The 19,773-nt window shown below is 37.7% G+C and overlaps 1 protein-coding gene across 2 annotated transcripts in view; it reads left to right on the top strand.

Annotated features, from left to right (window-relative positions):
* The window catches only part of RPTOR (regulatory associated protein of MTOR complex 1), a 528,996-nt gene that overhangs the window by 390,766 nt on the left and 118,457 nt on the right, over nt 1–19,773 (top strand). For both annotated transcript variants that reach the window (XM_069064093.1, XM_069064092.1), the window contains exon 21: nt 7,610–7,728. In XM_069064093.1, coding sequence (XP_068920194.1) covers nt 7,610–7,728 — 119 coding nt within the window. The remainder of the gene's footprint in view (nt 1–7,609; nt 7,729–19,773) is intronic.

Here is a 19,773-nt window from a genome sequence, read left to right as displayed (position 1 = left end):
GTCTTATTTTAACATCTTTATTAACATAAATAAATGTTTGAAACTATGGTGATACATCCTTTTTTCTTCTTTTCATACTTCCATGGAGAATCTTTTAAAAAGAAGATACCCTAAGCTATGTTAATGCCAAGCCTTTCTATAATTCTAGAGGTCCTATAATTGTGAGTTCTAAATTACGGGCTTACTTTGCTCTGGTTATAAAAGATGTTCGTTTCTAGGCTCTAGGGGGAAGAGGGATGCTCATTCACCAAGGAGGAATATAACCAGTACTTCTGTAGAAGGAACTGCAGAATATTTGAAGGGAAGGTTTTACAACCCATTAATCTGATCCCTTCATGTCGGAAAAGAGTACTGAGAAAATGAACAACATTGTTTTCCGATGCCACAAGATTAATTATGTTTTTATAGCAAAAATCCATGATTAAAGGCCATCATTAAGTGTGTCATTGTGAGACTGAAGATCTTTGCTGGAAAGATTATGTGAGGCACGTTGGCTGTCCATGATTAGAGAAAATAGAAGACATTCTATTTCCCATGTGAGCAATTTAATTCCTTTATGCATTAAAGAGGGACAGTAGTTCCCAGCAGGCAGAGAATGGTAAGGGAAAATAAACTCTGCCAGGTATCATCCCTTCCTCCTAAAGAACTTGTCTGGACTAAAGTAGATATTACCCTATGAAAAGGAGGAAGCAAGTTATATATTCCTTAATACCCAGAAACTGGGACGGGATAGCACAAATGCAATGAGTCCGAGCCAAACACCGTTACTTGGTCCTGAAGTGGGAGAAGAGACCACTGATTACCTTACTGAAGCAGAGAAAAATGTTGTTCTAAGGATCACAGTCTCAAAGGGAAACACCTATTGGTAATTCTTTGAGATATTGAAAAGCCCCTCACTTAGGACCAATGATTTAGAGCCGAAAAGGACCTTAGAGGTCATCTAATCCATACGCCTCATTTTATAGATTAAGAAACTGATGCCCAAATAGGGAATATGTGTTGCCCAAAGTCAATCAACAGTAAGTGACAGTTGGGTTTTGAACTGAGATCCTTGATCAACCCAGCTTTCATTCCACTGTACCATAATGCCTCCCAAGTAAATTTGTAGGTGTCTGTCACCTACAAATTGAAACAGTCCTGAATTTTTCACAAAGATGATGGACAGGCACCTTGCACTTCCCTGAATTCACATGTAGCCACTAGTATATGTTCCAGATCCAGCTGGCTGGAAGACTTCTGACCATAGCTCTCATATAATCTGTAAAACCATCTGGTGAGATCTTTTATCACTTTCAATTTAGATGTGGAAATGTGTTTTGGGGGCTTTAAAAGCACTTGGGGATGTTAGCTACTTCCAGATAAAGAAGCTCTCTCAACATCTAGCAACTCACATCTCTATCCTAGTTTCCTGTTTTGTTTTGTTTTGTTTTGTTTTTTTCATATGTCAGGCAGCTTTCATGAATGCCTGCCACCTCTTTAGGATAAACTAGAGTTGGTTACGTCTAGCTCCCAATCTGTGTTGCTATTGCTCTGATGTGTATTATGTGAATTGTGTCTCTTTTTGGAAACACCATATTTTAAACATGATAGTTGCTATAATTGACCTGGGGAGTGGGACTGTTGTAGACAAAAAAAAAAAGTTAGATAAAGATACTAGTTTCTTTTCATTATCCCCATTTATATCCTATCATAATGAACAGCTGTGCCCATCAGTGTAGTCAGGGAGGATGATTTAAAAATTAAAATTGTCTGCATTGTGCTAATGATTGCAACTGAATTGAATCATGAGCTCTTTCATAATAAAGAAAGCCAAGATATTCTGCAAGAAAAGTCAGTGACTTTTTTTTTTCATTTTTCAAATGCTTTATTAACTTCTGATTTACATCATTCATTTCCACCAGATTTTGAGTTACAAATTTTCTCCCCATTTTACCCCTACCCACCGCCCCAAAATAGCAGTCCCACAGGATATCCCCTCCTCCAAACTGCTCTCTCCCATATCTTCTCCCATATCCCCTTTGACTTTTCCAGTAGGGTACGGTGAATCTCTATGCCCCAGTGCCTGTATATCTTATTTCCCAATTACATGCAAAATAGTATTGATAATAATAATAATAATGATGATATATATATTTTTTTAACATTTTATTTTGAAACTTTGATTTCCAGATTCATTCCCTTCCTCCCTTGTCAGCACCCTTACTGGGAAGATAAGCAGTTCAGTATAGGTTGTACATGTGTAGCTAATGCAAAACAGTAACATAGTAGATATATTGTAAAAGACTGACTATATTGCCCTCCCTCCTATCCCACCTCCCACTTGTTCTATTCCCTACTTTGATCCCGTCCCTTTTCAAAAGTGGGTGCTTCCAACTTCCCTTCCCCCCTACCCTCCTGTAGGGTGAGATACTCTATTTAGTGTGTATTTCATTCCCTCCCTGAGCCAAATTCAGTGAGAATAAGGTTGACCCATTCCCTTTTGCCTTCCTGTTTTCCCCCTCCATTGTAACCATTTTCCCTTGCTTCTTCTTTATGAGATAGTTTACCCCATTCTGTCTCTCCCCATCTCCTCTCATTATATTCCTCTCTCACCTCTTAATTTCACCTTTTAAGTATCATCCCATCCTATTAAATTGGTCCTGTGCCCTCTATCTATGTATACCTGTAAACATATATACACACATTCACATATGTATTCATATGCCCATATACCCTCACATATATATATATTCCCTTCAACTACTGAGAAAGTTTCATCAGTTACAATTATTGTTTTTCCATGTAGGAATGTTAATAGTTCAACTTTGATAAATTCCTTATGATTTCTTTTCCCTGTTTACCTTCTCATGCTTCTCTTGCTTCTTGTATCTGAATGTCAAATTTTCTATTCAACTCTGGTTTTTTCATCAAGAATGTTTGAAAGTCCTCTATTCCACTGAATGACCATATTTTCCCCTGAAACATGATACTCAGTTTTGCTGGGTAGGTGATTCTTGGTTTTAATCCCAGCTCCTTTGACCTCTGGAATATCATATTCCAAGCCCTTTGATTCCTCAGTGTAGAAGCTACCAGATCCTGAGTTATCCTGATTGTGTTTCCACAATATTCAAATTGTTTCTTCCTGGCTGCTTGTAATATTTTCTCCTTGATCTGGGAACTCTGGAACCTGGCTATAATATTCCTAGGAGTTTTCTTTTTTGGGATCTTTTTCAGGAGGTGATTGCTGGATTCTTTCAACCTCCATTTTGCCCTCTGGTTCTAAAAACATCAGGGAAGTTTTCCTTGAGAATTTCTTGGAGGGTGATTTCTAGGTTCTTTCTTTGATCATGGCTTTCAGGTAGCCCAATAATTTTTAAATTATCTCTCCTGCACCTATTTTCCAGGTCAGTGGCTTTTCCAATGAGGTATTTCACATTGCCTTCTATTTTTTCATTTGTTTTCATCTGTTTAACAGCATCTTGATTTCTCATAAAGTCATTAGCTTCCATTTGCTCCAATCTAATTCTGAAGCAATGATTCTCCTCTGTGAGCTTTTGAGATTTTTTTCCATCAGGCAAATTCTGCTTTTTAAGGCATTCTTCCTTTGCCTGGTCATGTTGCCACTCAATTACTTGACTGTTGGGCTTTTTGCCACAGTAGGACTCTGCCACCAGACAGAGGAGCTACCATACACTGGGGTTTTCTCAGCTGCCAGAGGTATTAGATGGGTGCCCTCTCTGAAGCCTCCACAAGCTCTGGCAAGCTGGTCACACACCCCAGGACCTCCACCCTAGACCTCAATCCAGATCCAAGCAGGTTAGAGCAAGAGCGTTTACCCCTCAGACTGGTCGCTTGGTCCCCCTACACTCTGCAGGCCAGGAGCTGAAGCTGCCATGTGGGCTGCAGCCCTCAGTGGCTTCTTGCCCCAGTTGCAAAAGCCAATGTACTCCCAACTACTGGGTCCCAAAGTCCACACTGCACTGACCTCTCGCTTTGTCCTTAGTATCTATGTGTTGATAATTCTGCATCACCACAGCTGCTGGTGATCTGGACTCCTTCCAGCAGGCAGCTGGTCTGGACCACCCTGGGGCTAAAACCTTGGTGTGGGGCTGCGCTCGGCACCTAGAACACTGCACTGTCCAATTCCTGCTGCCCTGCTGGGCTGTCCTCAGTGGGAGGTTAGCTTCTCTGTGTCATTTTGTGGGTTCTGTAGCTCCAAAGTTTGTTCATAGTCCCCTTTTACATGGGTTGGAGGTGGTTAGAGCTGGAGCCGCATGGAGGTCCTGTTTCTACTCCACCATCTTAACTCTAGTCAGTGACTTCTAATGGGTAATAAAACTATTCTTTTATCATCTCATTAATTTTTTTTTAAAGCAATTGGGGTTAAGTAACTTGCTCAAGGTTACACAGCCAGTTATTTCTGGGTGTGGTGCTGAGTATCTGAGCCCGGATTTGATCCAGGTCATCCCGACACTGGAGCCGGTGCTCTTACTCACTGAGCCACCTGGCCGCCCCCATTAATTTTTTTTTTAAGTATACTTTACAAACTGATCACTTCCATTAATAGTGCCCATTTTAAATTTGCTTATTCACATTTACCCAGTCATAGGATAAGTTCTAGAGTTGGAAAGGATCCTAGAGGTCATCTAATCTAAACCCCTCATTTTTACCAGTTTTATAATCCTATCCATCTCTTAATTCTTTTCCTCTCTCCTCCCATGTTCCATCATGGTGTTCATCATATGAAGTCAAACTGAAATTATTAGCTTATGGGTTATTATATTTTGGGTTGTTCCTTCCCTTACAGCATTTTCACTGTCACAGCAATACAGGCTGATAACATACTGCTTCAGATGCATCACTGAGCTGAATCAGAACTATAAATCACCCTTTCGTTTTGAGCCAGAAAAACAAGAAAGAGAAGAAAAGCAATGGAGGGGAGCACAAGATTTGAGCCACCACTTGAGTTTTAGATATCCTTTAAAAACACTCCTAATATTCTCATAGTGAAGAGGAATCTAATAACAGCCTTTTGAATTTATTTTTGTTTTTGATGGTTGGCTACTATATATCATACATTTGTAGGTGAAATCATATTCCCATTCATCCAACCTACCCCTTCTATACATTCTACATTGTAATAAGGTGATTCTCAAAAGTAGATTCCCTCCTACCCACCTTCCTCTTTCCTTCTTAAATGACATCAAAATGTAACAGTTTCCTGGTCATCTTTATGTAACTCATATCACTGAACCAGACACGTTAAGAGACCCCCTGCTAAGAGAGAAACTGACTTTAGAGGATTTTCCAACAGGGTTTCTTGGCTGCTTTCACACATTATTTTTCCCTTTCTCAAGTAAGTTCTTCTTTGATCTGGATAACTTTCAGGATGATGATATTTCCACATCTTTTCTCTGTTTTTCAAGCTACCTTACCCATTTTACTCCCACACTAAGACCACATCAAAGGACTGGTGGAAAGTAAATGATGCAGTGATTTATTCCAGTTGACTTATTTCAATATAACTTAGTATATTCTTAAAACTAGGGTGAAATTCCTCAACATTTCTCCAATAATCTAAGTCTAAATTTATGTTAAATATAGTTCTTCTGAAGTGTCTTACATATTTGTAATTGTGCCACAGTACTGAAAAATGAGCTTTGCTTAGTTAACATACTTACATAATAAGAATGGGGAGAAAATTTGAATGCAGGGTACATAACCAACCAAAATAGTAATGTGTGTCAGCCTCAAAATGAATATTGGGTTGTTTTGGTTTTGTTTTTTGTTTTTTTTTTAACCTCTCAGTGATTAAATTAACATCAACTCTAGGAACATTAGTGATGGTTAAGAGTTAGGGGGGCAAGCCCAAATATCAAAATGCATCTTGAATGTCACCTTAGTCACCACATTTGCTTTCAAATCACTTGTAATGGTTTCAGAACATCAAATCTACACGGAAAGGACAGATTTGCCACTTTTGGAGATTTGCTTCAGGCTCCAATGATAATTGCAAAAGAGGAAATCCAAAACTGTTTTGATTGATGAAGAACAATTGATATAAATGTGTAGTTTTCCAGGTCTTCTCCTTTGAAGGAAGGCAATATTAACCCATTTAAATTCTGGTATTCTTATTTTTGAAACAGTCTCACCCTATTATTGTCCTACCTTGTCCATAATAATTATTACAGTAAAATTGAAAATAGGATGGTAACATCATTGAGTTTATAAATTGTTGTATATAGGCTTAAAGTTGGAGAACAACTGGTATAGAATTCATTCAAGTAAACAACATTTGCCAGACCACTTATATTTAAATACCTACCAAACATGTCAGAAAGATTCACTAGCAGTTTGCTAATTAGCTACCCATTTAATGTGGCCCATTTTTAGTCCCATTTTAATATCCTTTTCAGTACTGAACAGAGCTCTTCATTTTCCACGAGTAAATTGCCTAACTCTCAAGTCAGGCCATGTGTTGCAGAAGTAAGGGTAAATTTTATCTACTCAACTTGATTTCTTACAGTAACCCAACTTGAAGTTGGCTCCAGCCATATGGACTTAACACTATCCTGTGAATAGGCCAAATCTATTTCTGCTTCATTCATTGTTTAACTTACTATCCCTTCCTAGAATTGCCCTTACTTCTTTTAGCCTGTTGAAACCCTACCTAGTGTTTACTGAGAAACTGAAATCTCGTTGATGTCTCCCTCTTGGTGTCCTTGTAATCTATACTACTTTAAAGACTAATCATAACATTACTTTGTATGTATATTAATTTTCATGGATCCCAATCTTTTCTCTCCAACAAGCTCGCCTTAAAGGCAATAACCATGTCTTCCACTCCTTTTCTCCTTTCCTTTAGCATCTACCACATAGTAGGTGCTGAGTAACAATAATTGGGTTAAGTAAAGAGGCACAAATATATTTTAAAATAATGAACTAAAATGTTTTCCATCAAATCTCATCATCGAGTAGAAGTAACTGGGCATCTTTGAAATCTCTTCCCATCGAGGCACCAGTTCTTGCTGATCCTATCAAACCAAAAGGCTTCAAGTATAAGCTCAGAAACATCTATTATACAAGATCTAGTTTAACTAAGTTCAACAAGGCACATCCTTTTTTCTTCATGAAAACAATCTACTCAGATGTGAAAGGATGAAGGACAGACTTGAAATATTGAGGTATACAAAGTAATGAGATCTAAAGACCATATTTTAATCCATGGAATTAGCCACATCAGACAAGTTGTCTTCAAAATACAACAAAATTATTATTCCTGTCATTACCAATCTCAGAAAAATTAAGCTATTTTATAAAATAAGGTTATTCCTTCCATTTTTCTCCCTGCTTTTTAAAAACTAAGTTTTCCTTAAGAAATCAAATACTAAGCTCAACAAATAGATTACAACAACAGCCAGTTTCACACTCAGCTCAGCTGCTAATTAGGATTCCTTAATTCCCTAGCCCTGTTCAAGAACATTATATTGAAACTCTTCTGTCATCACTTGACTCTTTCCAGTATTGTTGTTATTTTACAAGAAACTGACTTCCCCTAAAGACATCAAAGGAGGAGCTACCATGAAGTGACCTGGTTCCAACATTTCTCCTATTTTTTTGTTTTTATTAGGAGTTTCCTTCAATAGTGTTTACACACAAATTTGGAGAGTCCTACTGCATTTGGCTGCTGACCCATATCCAGATGTTTCAGATTTGGCTATGAAAGTGCTCAACAGCATCGCCTATAAGGTAGGCCCAGTGGTCCCAGAATTACTTTTATTAAAGGTCTTGAATTCTGTTCTTATTTGTATTTATGTTTTATTAAGAGACTTGAGGCCTAGACAAAATTAGTAGTGATCTGTGGGTAAAAATCCCAATTCAGACAGTATGAATCAAAAATCTTATTGTTGTCCTTTTCTTTTTGTACACTTTCCCAGTATTGTTTCCCAGTGACTCATTGCAATTATTTCTTCCCCCTCTCCCAGACACTTCTTCCCACCAAACCAAGAACCCTCCCTTATAGGAAACACAATCACTCATTGGCCATGTCTAACAGAAGCAAGAGGTATTTGAAATTCTTCTTGAACCAAATTAATTTTCCATGAATAAACTGTATTTTGATCCATGTTAGAAAAATAAATAATAAGTCAGGTGGTCAACAAACATTTATTAAGCCAGTAGTATGAGCCAGACTGTGTGGTAAGTGCTGGGAATATAAAGAAAGAAAAACACAGTCCCTGCCTCTAGAGAGCTCACATTCTAATGAGAGAGACTATGTACAAATAAATAACTATGGACCTATAAGACTGATACATTGTAAATAGAGGAGAAGCAGAAGAGAAGAAACAAGCAAAGGACTCCTGCAGTAGGTTAATTTTGAGCTAGTGTCTTGAAAACCACCTGGGCAGCCAAAAGTGAAGTAACAAAGGAGAGCATCCTAGCATGGAAGACAAACAGAAATGGAGGGAGTTGGGAAATGGAGGGTCTTTTATGTGGAACAGCAGGTAGGACAGGGTACCTGGATCATAAAGTACATATTGAAAACTATAGTGAAAGAAAAGTTAGAAAGTTAGGAAGGGGCCAGCCTGTTCAGAGCTTGAAATGCCAAATAGTAGATTTTATAATTGATCTTGTAGGTAATGGGGAGCCACTGCAGTTCCTTGAAGGGTTGGGGGAGAGGGAGTAACATGGTTAGACTTGTGCTTTAGGGAAATCACTTTGGCACTTGAATGGAGAGAGTGAGGAGGGAGTTGAATGAAGAACAATTAGAAAGCTATTAAAATGGTCTAGTTGAAAGGTAATAAGGGTAAGTAATAACTAAGGTAGTAGCTATGTGTATAGAGAGGAGATTTATATGAGAGATGTGAAGATATAAGCAAGATTTGGCACCATATTAGTTATGTGGGATGAATTAAAGTAAGGAGTTAATAATGACACCAAATCATCAAGTCCCTTGTAATCCCTGGTGACTAGGAGAATGGTGATACCTCCCATAGTAATAAAGAACTTAAGTAGAGGGGGAAAAATAATGAGTTCTGCTTTGGACATGTAGAGATTGACATGCCTACAGGACAGTCAGTTAGAAATGTCTTGTATTAAATTGAAGATGCAGGATTGGAGATCAGGAGATTAGAGCTGGGAATCATCTTTCTTTTATTTTTTCCCAGATTTAATTTATTTATTTTTTGTTTTCAACATTCATTTCCACAAGATTTTGAGCCCCAAATCTTCTCCCTATATCTCCCTTGCCCCCTACCACAGCATGACAAGCATACTGATTACCCCTTCCCCCAATCTGCCCTCTCTGCTATCCCCGTCAATCCCCCTTTTACTCCCTTACCCCTTACTTTCTTGTAGGTCAAGATAGATTTCTGTACCCCATTGCCTGTATATCTTATTTCCCAGTTGTATGTAAAAACAATTTTTTAACATTTGTTTTTAAAACTTGAAGTTCTAGATTCTCTCTCTCCATCCCTCCTTACTACCCACCCCCCATTGAGAAGACAGACAATTCAATATAGGTTATACATGTGTAGTTATGCAAAACATTTCCATAGTAGTCATATTGTGAAAGACTAACTATATTTCTCACTCCATCCTATCCTACACCACATTTTTTCTATTTTCTTCTTTGACCCTGTCCCTTTTCAAAAGTATTTGCTTCTGACTATCCCCTCCCCCAATCTATCCTCCCTCCTATAATCTCCTTTTTATCCCCTTCCCCTTATTTTCCTGTAGGGTAAGAGACCCAATTGAGTGTGTATGCTATTCCCTCCTTGAGCCAAATCCAATGAGAATAAGGTTGACTCATTCCCTTTCTCCTCCCTGCTCTTCCCCTCTATTGTATACATTATATATACACACATAGGGAATCATATTTATAGAGATGGCAATAAGAGTTCATGCAATCACCAAATGAGATAACACAGTGGAAGCAGAGATATCTTTTATATATATATATATATATATTATATATATATATATATGAAAGGAAGGAGCGTTGGGGAATACCCATGGTTAGTAGGAATAACCTGGATGAAGATCCAGCAAAAGAAACCGAGGGGCAGGCTATAAAACTGTGCATAACCTTTGATTTAGCAATACCCCTACTAGGTCTATATCCCAAAGAGGTCATAAAAAATTACAAAGGACCCACATGTACAAACATATAGCAGCTCCTTTTGTGGTGGCAAAGAATTGGAACTTGAGGGGATACCTATTAATTGGGGAATGGCTGAACAAGTTATGGTATTATGAATGTAATGAAATACTATTGTGATATAAGATATGATGAGCAGGCAGATTTCAGAAAAACCTTAAAAGATTTACATGAACTGATGCTAAGTGAAATGAGTAGAACCAGAAGAACATTATACACAGTAACAGTACACTGTGTGATGATCGACTTTGATAGACTTAACTCTTCCAATAGTACAGTGACCTAAGATAATTCCAAAAGGCTCATAATGGAAACTGCTATCCACATCCAGAGAAAGAGCTATGGAGTCTGAATGCTGATTGAAGCATACCATTTTTCACTTTTTTTGTTTTTCTTTTTTGTGGTTTTTCCTTTTCTTCTGATTCTTCTTTCACAGATTGAATAATGTGGAAATATGTTTAATGTGATTGTACATATATAACCTATTTCACATTGCTTGCCATCTTGAGGAGGGAAGGAAAAGAGGGAGAGAAAAAAATGGAACTCAAAAATTTATAAAAGTGAAAGTTGAAAACTAAAATAATTATCTAAAGAAAAAAAAAAGAAGCTGAGGAACAGGTAGGAGAGAAAACAGTATCCTGAAAATTACCTCTTCTGAGAGTCAGAGAGGAGCAAAGAGTTGGGAGAAATTTCTGAGTGATTTTAGATGAGGCAAATTGCCTCAGTTCTTTTAGGTGAAATGTTCACAGCTAAGATCATGGAAGAGTGTTGTAGGTGCTTAAAAATGAATGAAAAGATTTGGAATAGCCACTGTGAATGAGATTATACATGAATCAAGAAGGCATAGGATTGTCTTGTTGCAGGTAGAACCCAACTGAGGTCAGATAATATTTTGTAGTCTATCCCAATAACCAAGTTTTGTGATTTTCTTCCACTCCATTCTGCATCATGTTCATCAAAACCAAGGAGCCAATGTAATCCGTGATAAGTAATCATCAGCCTTAGATGAGTAACCAAGGTCAGGGTTTGTCAATAAATGGTTGACAGTAGGACCAGGAGGAAAGTCATTGAAGTGTAGAAAATAATGTAGAGGCCAGCTAATTCACCACTGGATTATTAAGAGAATAAGAAGAGTGTAGCAGAGGTGATGGCCTAGGAAAGATCTGCAGGTTGGGGGGATTAGAGGTCATTGGGAAAATGAAAAACAGGATAAAGCATAGAGAATGATTGAACGATAAAAGATTACAGTCATAGAAAGGAATTGTAGAATTCTTTAACGTGAAAGTGGGTGATGACAAGAAGAAGGGTGTGATTGATCATCATCTCTACAACTGAGGTAGAATGTAAGATTAGGTCAGGGGATTTTAATAAATAAGCCTTTGACATTTAGATCATTGCTCTTGGCACCTGGAACATAGATCTTATTTCAAGAAATTCATTTAACATTTTAGCCAACTAGATGGCACAATTGATAGAGCACTGGGCCTAGAGTCAGGAAGACCTCAGTTCAAATCCAGCCTCAGACACAAATCATGCAAGTCATGATTCACTGGTAAGTCATGCAATTCTGTCTTCCTCAGTTTTCTCAGCTGTAAAATGGGGATAAATAGTACCTATCTCATAGAATTGTTGTAAGAATCAAATGAGATTATATATATTATCAATATTAAGACTAAACATACTGCCTGGCACATAGTAGGTGCTATATAAATGCTTATGGTCTTCCCTTCCCCCACTTGAACATGGAAAACTACATTGTGGCATACTTTAGTGAGAAAGCCTTTCCTTTAAGGTGAATCATCCCTTTAGTGAGTTGAGAAAGATTTTTATATAGACTTTTTTTATCAGAGAAATTCTTTTCAATTTCATTGTAATAACTAACAACTTTCGCCTGGCCATAAACATAAAAACAAGATGCTTTCCTATTATAGGAACCCATACAGCTAGTCTTATCTTCCCATATCTTAGAAACCAAGTCTTTCCAGATTCACAATGATTATTGAAGTGGGTGGTCCATGAGGGTCATAGGAATTGGAGCTAGATAATACCTTTGATGTCTCACCCAACAAACTAAGGCCCAGAGAAATTGAGTGGTCACACAGGTCACACAGCTATAATTAATAACATGGTATTTGAAGCCAGGTTAAATCCTCTGATTCAATATCTAGTCCTCTTCCCACAGCTCATTTTACAAATGAGCCATCATCTATAAAAAAGGAAGGAGCAGGGATAAAGGGGCTGGGGAAGGAGAAGAAACTGTAGGGCCTCTGGGGTCTAGCTCAATGGGTGTGATCCTATTTTCCTACAATATGTTGCCTCCATTATAACACTGACTTGGCACAGCTTCCATGCATGTTCTATTGGCTCTGTCCTACCCAGTCTCATAAATGCCACCTTTTCCAACTGTTCAGAGATCAGAAAAAAAATTCAGCTTCTATCAGAAACATAAATGGGGGGAAAAACATTTGATATAAACATTTCATGTAGACGTTATCTGGGGCAGGAAGGGTACACTGTTGTTCAGACAGGAGGTAAGATTGAAGAGGGCATTCCCATGTTTTTCAGTACTTTATTAGATAATGTCAGTGCATGTACTGCTGTGCAGTCTGCCTGAACTAGTCTTTGCAAGAGAACTATTGCATCATCTAGGATTAAAGCAGCATTTCAGTGGCATCCTGTGTACCCAAAAGCACTCCCTGTTGTCTGAGTTGTTTTTTATGAGTTGACATTGATGCATAACGTAATTTGGCTTTTCATTTGTGATTAATAATGCTGATTATTTAGCCTTCTGACTAATAAGCACAAATAAACTGCATTAGATGCAGGATGGTAAACCAGATTTTAATATCTTATCCTAGCCATTATTATTCTCTTTCTTTTTAAGAGTAAGAATAATGCAGAAGTAAATTCTGATTTTTTTCAACATGGGCAAATCAACTTGCCCTCTCTGGACCTCACTTTTCTCACCTGTAAGATGAGAGCCTTGAACCAGATAACCTGGATGACCCCTTTTAGGGCATAAAATTTTGGGATCCTCTGAGAGGCGTTACTACATACTAGCACATCCTAGAAACAGAAAATAAATGCTTAAAGAGCTTTTAAAAGCTTTCACAAGACATTTTTCTGTGAGCTCCCTGCCATTAGGGGGCTTAAGCATTCTTCTAAAATATTATCTGATAATAAGTCAACCTGGAAATTTCCATTATGGATTATATGTACTTGATTTTTTCATCACAGATGGGCCCTCCCACCCAGAACACTTAAGAGAGTCATCTTTCTGCTCTATCAATCTAAGTGAAAGAAAATTAAGTAACTGTTGAAAAGCCAAAATTATATGAAGAATAACAGCCAAATAGAGATAATTTTATCTATGCTAGGATTGAGGAATCCTTTTTCAAAGAGAAAAAATATAAAACATACTATTCTTCAGCTTTTCAAATTAAGAGTAGAGAATATAAAATTTATCAAGTGAGTAAAACAAATAATGAAAAATACATTTCAGTTTCATAAAATGGCCATTAAAGGAGAAAGACAGATGGTAGAGTATGAAAGAGAAAGAAAGGAAAAGAAAAAGAGCCAGAGATAAGAACACACACAAAAAGACACCTAGAGAAAAATAGACACAGAGCCAAGCAGACATCAGTGGCTACGCAGCTGTATAAGCAGAGCTAGATTTAGGGAGAGAAAAGACAAGAGAAAGGGATAAATGGTTATATAGTAGGATATACTCTTATCATAGCCTACTGTTTATTCACAATTATGACCATCAAAATAAGTTATCACCTGTTATCACTTTACTTGGAAATTCTAATGAGCTCTCTAAGAATTTTAAATGGACCCTTCTGCATTGTTATTTTTAGTCTTCACATTTGTTGGAAAAATATTTTCCTATATATGTAAAAGTTTTACACATACATACAGAAGTGATTTGAGTTTTTAGTTTTTACTTTCCAACTTTAGAGGAGCTGGAAAATTTACAAACTATGCATGCAAGTATCTGACATATAAAGCATGTTGTGCTGCCTTATTATTGTACTTTGAGTGATTAGAATACTACTTTATTTATGCATTGAATATTTATTAACTATATGCTTTGTATAAACATTCTGCTCAGTACTTTGAAAGCTAAAAAAAAAAGGTAAATAAATAGCTCCTTTGTAGGAGCTAACATTATAGTAGGAAAGAAAATGTTTTCATCTAATTAAATAACTCTTAAGACAGTTTACTTGGGTTTTCAGGACTGTGATTCTTTTGGGCTGAGGAATTCTGCATGTGGAAGCTCCCTCTACCAATCCAGATTCTGTCTGCTGAACAGAATTCATACCCCTTTCTTCTTAACTTCCATGTTACTTCTAGGCACCCCCCCCTCCCATCTCCCCAGTCTCCCAGGAACGCTGTTTCACCATTGGCCTGACTCCTCACTGATTCTCACTCCATAGAGCCCTTCTTTTGCCAAGTTTTGTAATATCTTCCTTTATAACATTTCATAGGTACATCCCTTCTCTCTTTTCTCATGGCAGCTGCTATAGTTCAAGCCTTATTACCTATTAAAAGCCTCCTACTTAGCTTCCCTGCTTCTTGTTTCTCACCACTCTATGCCATTGTACCCACCACCAAGACTCAAGTGATTTTCCCAAAGTGTTACCTTTAGGGTGTCCCCATAATCAATAAACTCCAGTGTTTCCCATTTAACTCCAAAATCAAAAGAAAGCTCTCTTAAGACTAGAGAGCTTGTAAAACTCTTTACAAACCTCCTTTCCATTTTACTTATACTTGATTGCCTTCCACATATTGTACAACCCAAACACACTGAACAACTTATGATTCCTCTGCAGTGACTGTCCCCTAGGCTGGGAATGCTCTGCTGTCTTACTTTCACTTCTTAGTGTCCCAGATTTCCTTCACGACTAGCTCACCTAATCTTCTGCATGACACCTTTTTTAGTATTCTCCCCCACTTTTTGTTAGTGCCATACTCTCTAAGACTACTTTCCATCTCTTTTCTATACATCTTATATGTGATTTTCATGTTTATCTCCCACTGTAGAATATGAGCCCTTGAGGACAAGGACTAATTTTGCCAAAAATGCTTTATGAGTGACTTTCTTATAACAAGAGTCTTAAAAGAATTGCCTGGGAGCATTGGAAAGTTCTATGATTTGTCAAGCCTCACAGAGATAGTATTTCTCATTCAGTTAACAAAGATCTATTACTGTCAGCCAGATGACACTGTGTTAAGCACTGGGATTACTAAGAGAGGCAAAAACTCAATCCGTGTCCTCAAGCAGCTCTGAAGGAGACAGGATAGCAATAATTATTTAGATATGACATATACAGAATAAATAGAATGTAATTTCAAAGGGAAAATGGTAGGAGAGGAGAGATAATCATGAAGGGCCTCCTACAGAAGGTAGGCCTTGAGTAGAGTCCTGAAGCTAGAGATGGGAATGAGAGAAAACATCCCAGACATGAGAGTACAGCCAGTAAAAAGTCATGAGATTAAAATGCCATTCGTGAGAAACAACAAAAAGCCTGGGGAGGAAATTAAAGTATAATTAACCAAGAAAAAATGAAGAGGCAAGGTTATGGATGGTTTTATATATCAAACAGGATTTTATATCTGATCCTTGGAGGTAAGAGAGACACTGAAGTTTGGTCAGACCTGCTGCTTAGGGAGCTTTGGGAGAGGAAGGAGAGTGCAATCAGTATGAGGAAGATTGCGTAGAGAAGTAGAAGGAGGGATTGGAGGTAACAGTTAAAGAACAGGATTAGGGGTTCTAAAGCAGACAAAAAGGTCTCAGACACATGATTTTAGCCCAGCTCCAGACTAGACCAAGAACAAACACCTATCTACCATTTCTGTCACATTGGCTTACAAAATTAAACAGAACATAAGGACATACGATGGATACAAATAGTTTGTTATGCAACTTTTGAAGTGAGAAGGGTTATTTCCAATTGTGAATACTGGAAGAATGTTCATGGAATTAGATGGTATTAGAATTATTCCTGTAAGGGTAAGTACAATTTCAGCAGATAGAGATAGAAGAAGGGCGTCCCAAGGATAGAGAACAATGTCAGTGAAGGCATGGTGAGGAAAAATTATGGGTTGTGATTATTATAATAGGCATATCATATAATCTAATAAGGATAGCAAACACATATAATATTTTAAGATTTACAAAACATATTGCATATAAAATCACATAGCAACCCTCCAAAGCAGGTGCTATTATTATCCCCATTTTAAAAATAAGACTAAAATAGCTTAGTTGACTTGCTCAAAGTCACACAGCTAATAAAGTAACCAAGCCAGGAATAGAACTCAGGTCTTCTTGACTTCAAGTCCAAATCTATGTCCTAGATTTCTAGGTGATATTGTTGGTATATCCGCTGAATGGCAAGTGGTTTGATTTGGCCAGATAATGTAGAGTATGAAGTGTTATGGTATGGAAAACAGCTCCCAGAGTAGGCTGGAACCTGAAATTTTGGAGGGCCTTTCTGTAGCAGTGCTAAAGATTTTAAACTTCTGTTCACTAGGAATTAGGCAGGCTTTCAAGGTTTTTAAGCAAGAGAGTAAGACTATCAAGTCTGTGCTGCTAATACTCTGGAAGATGACTTTGGCAGCAGTATGATGAATGGATTGGAGAAAATAGATCTATAACCTAAAAATAAAAACTCATGTCATGAATAAATTAGAGAACATAAGTAGATACCTTTCAGAACTATGGATGTAGAGAGAGTTCTTAACTAATCAAAAGATAAAGTTAATTGTAAAAGTTGAAATGGACAATTTTTGATAACATAAAATTTAAAAGCTTTTACACACAAAACCAATTCAGTTAGAATTAGAAACAGTCAACTGGAAATAAAATCTCCAGATCAAATTTCTCTGTGAAGGTCTTATATATCTAATATATTTATCTACATATATAAGAACAAGAACGACTTTAAGAACTCTGATCCATGCAGTGACCAAATGTGATTCCAGAGAACCAATGAAAACTGCTACCCATCTCTGAACTAAGAAGTAGTGGACTGAAAATACATATCGAGACACACGTTTTTAGACATGGCCCGTGTGTGAATTTATTTTGCTTCGCCATGCATATTTGTTACAAGTGTTGTGTTTTTCTTCTTTATTTTTTGTAGTGGGGAAGAGGAGGAAAGAGATACATTGGAGAGAAAATAGTTTTTAATTTTTTTAATAAATTAATTAAAATTAATTTTTAAAAGAATTTTAAAACAGCCAATTTTGAAAATAAGAAATCTAGCTATTCACAAACATATTTTAAAGCCACAAATCACTAATAGTAACAAGAATGCCAATTAAAACAACTCTGATCCTCCATCTCAGAATGATGAGATAGTCAAAAATTCCAGAAAAGGAAAATCAGAGTTGTTGGAGGGATTGATAGAGTAGTAAATTGATCCAACAATTCAGGAAATCAATTTGGAACTATATCCCAAAATGTCACTAAATTTTGATCCCTCAGCCACTACTAAGGATATTCACATAAAGGTCAAAGACAGTGGGAAAAGACCTACATGTATGTAAAAAAATTATAGCTGTCCTTTTTGTGATAGCAAAGAAATCAAAATAAAGTGAGTGCCCATTAATTGAAAACTAGCCAAATGACAGATGAATTATTACACCATAAAAATGGGTTATTATTATGCCATTGAAAATTATTTAAAGAGATACATTCAGAGAAAATTGGGGAAACTTGAACTGATTCAGAGTGAAGTGGAACCGGACAAGTGGAATAATTTTTATAACTACTATAGTAATGTTAAATAAAAAAACTTTTAATAGCTTAATAACTGCATTTAATACAATCATGAAGACTGATGACAAAACATGCTGCCTTTTTCTTGGCAGAGAAATGATAATCTAGAGGTAGAAACTGAGACAGGCATTTTCAGATCTGGCCAATGTGTGAATTTGTTGTCCTTGAAAATTCTCATTTGTTTCAAGGGAGATCTTCGATTTGGGAGGGTATGTTGAAGGGGGAAATTGGTGGGTAATGATAATGACCCCCAAAAGAGGAAAGAAAGAAAAATGTCAGTAAAACATTTAAAATACACAGGAGAGGGGGGGTGGAGTCAAGATGGCAGCAGACTAGAAGCAGGACCTCCCCACTGTTCCAGCTTCCACCTTCCCCAATCCATGTAAAAAGGGGACTCTAAACAAACTTTGGAGCTGCAGAACCCACAAAATGACACAGAGAAGCTAACCTCCCGCAGAGGACAGTTTGGCAGGCTGGCAGGAATCCACCAGCGCAGCGCTCTGGGAGCTGAGCCCAGCCCCACGCAAAGGCCGGAGGAACTCCAGATCAGCAACAGCTGTGGTTGTTTCCAGATTTATCAACACATAGATGCGAAGGACAAAGTGAGAGGTCAGCGCAGTCTGGACTTTGGGACCCAGTAAGTGGGAGTGCACAGCCAGCCAGCCCCACGTGGCAGCTTCAGCTCCTGGCCTGCAGAGTGTAGGGGGATCAAGCACCAGTCTAAGGGGTAATCGCTCTTGCTTTAACCTGCTTGGATCTGGATTGCAGTCTAGGGTGGAAGTCCTGGGGTGTGTGTCTAGCTTTGCCAGAGCATGTGTATAGACCTCAGAGAGGGTACCCATCTAATACCTCTGGCAGCTGAGAAAACCCCAGCGATTGGAACGAAAGCTCCTCTGTCTGACGGCAGAGGCCTACTGTGGCAAAAAGGCCAGGGGTCAAGTGACTGAGGGGCGACATGACCAGGCAAAGGAAACAAAGCAGACAGAAGATTCCAACATTAGACTCCTATTTTTGGGACAAAAAGGAGCAAAGGATGGAACAGGAGGAAGACAGTGAAGTCAGAACTCCTATACCAAAAGCTTCAAAGGAAAATACGAGCTGGTTACAGGCCATAGACGACCTTAAGAAGCAGATAAGAGAAGGGGAGGAAAAATTGGGAAGAGAAATGAGAACAATGCAAGAAAATTATGAAATGAGAGTCAACAGCCTGACTGAGGAAAATACTACCTTAAAAAATAGACTAACACAAATGGCAAAAGAGGCTCAAAAAGGCAATGAGGAGAAGAATGCCTTAAAAAGCTGAATTTGCCATATGGAAAAAGAATCTCAAAAGCTCACTGAGGAGAATCATTGCTTCAGAATTAGATTGGAGCAAATGGAAGCTAATGACTTTATGAGAAATCAAGATGCTGTCAAACAGATCCAAACAAATGAAAGAATAGAAGGCAATGTGAAATATCTCATGGGAAAAACCACTGACCTGGAAAATAGATCCAGAAGAGATAATTTAAAAATTATTGGACTACCTGAAAGCCATGATCAAAATAAGAACCTAGAAATCATCCTTCGGGAAGTTCTCAAAGAAAAATGCCCTGATGTCTTAGAACCAGAGGGCAAAATAGAAGTTGAAAGAATCCACTGATTACCTCCTTAAAAAGATCCCAAAAAGAAAACTCCTAGGAACATTATAGCCAGGTTCTGGAATTCCCAGATCAGGGAGAGAATATTACAAGCATCCAGGAAGAAACAATTTGAATATTGTGGAAACACAATCAGGATAACCCAGGATCTGACAGCTTCTACACTGAGGGATCGAAGGGCTTGGAATATGATATTCCAGAGGTCA

Source organism: Petaurus breviceps, unplaced genomic scaffold (genome assembly GCF_028583685.1).
Source record: "Petaurus breviceps papuanus isolate PSGF00001 unplaced genomic scaffold, PetGlider_PUasm1.0 90617, whole genome shotgun sequence".
NCBI lineage: Eukaryota > Metazoa > Chordata > Mammalia > Diprotodontia > Petauridae > Petaurus > Petaurus breviceps.
Note: the sequence above shows the minus strand (reverse complement) of the source record. Positions and strands in the feature narration are given on the sequence as shown.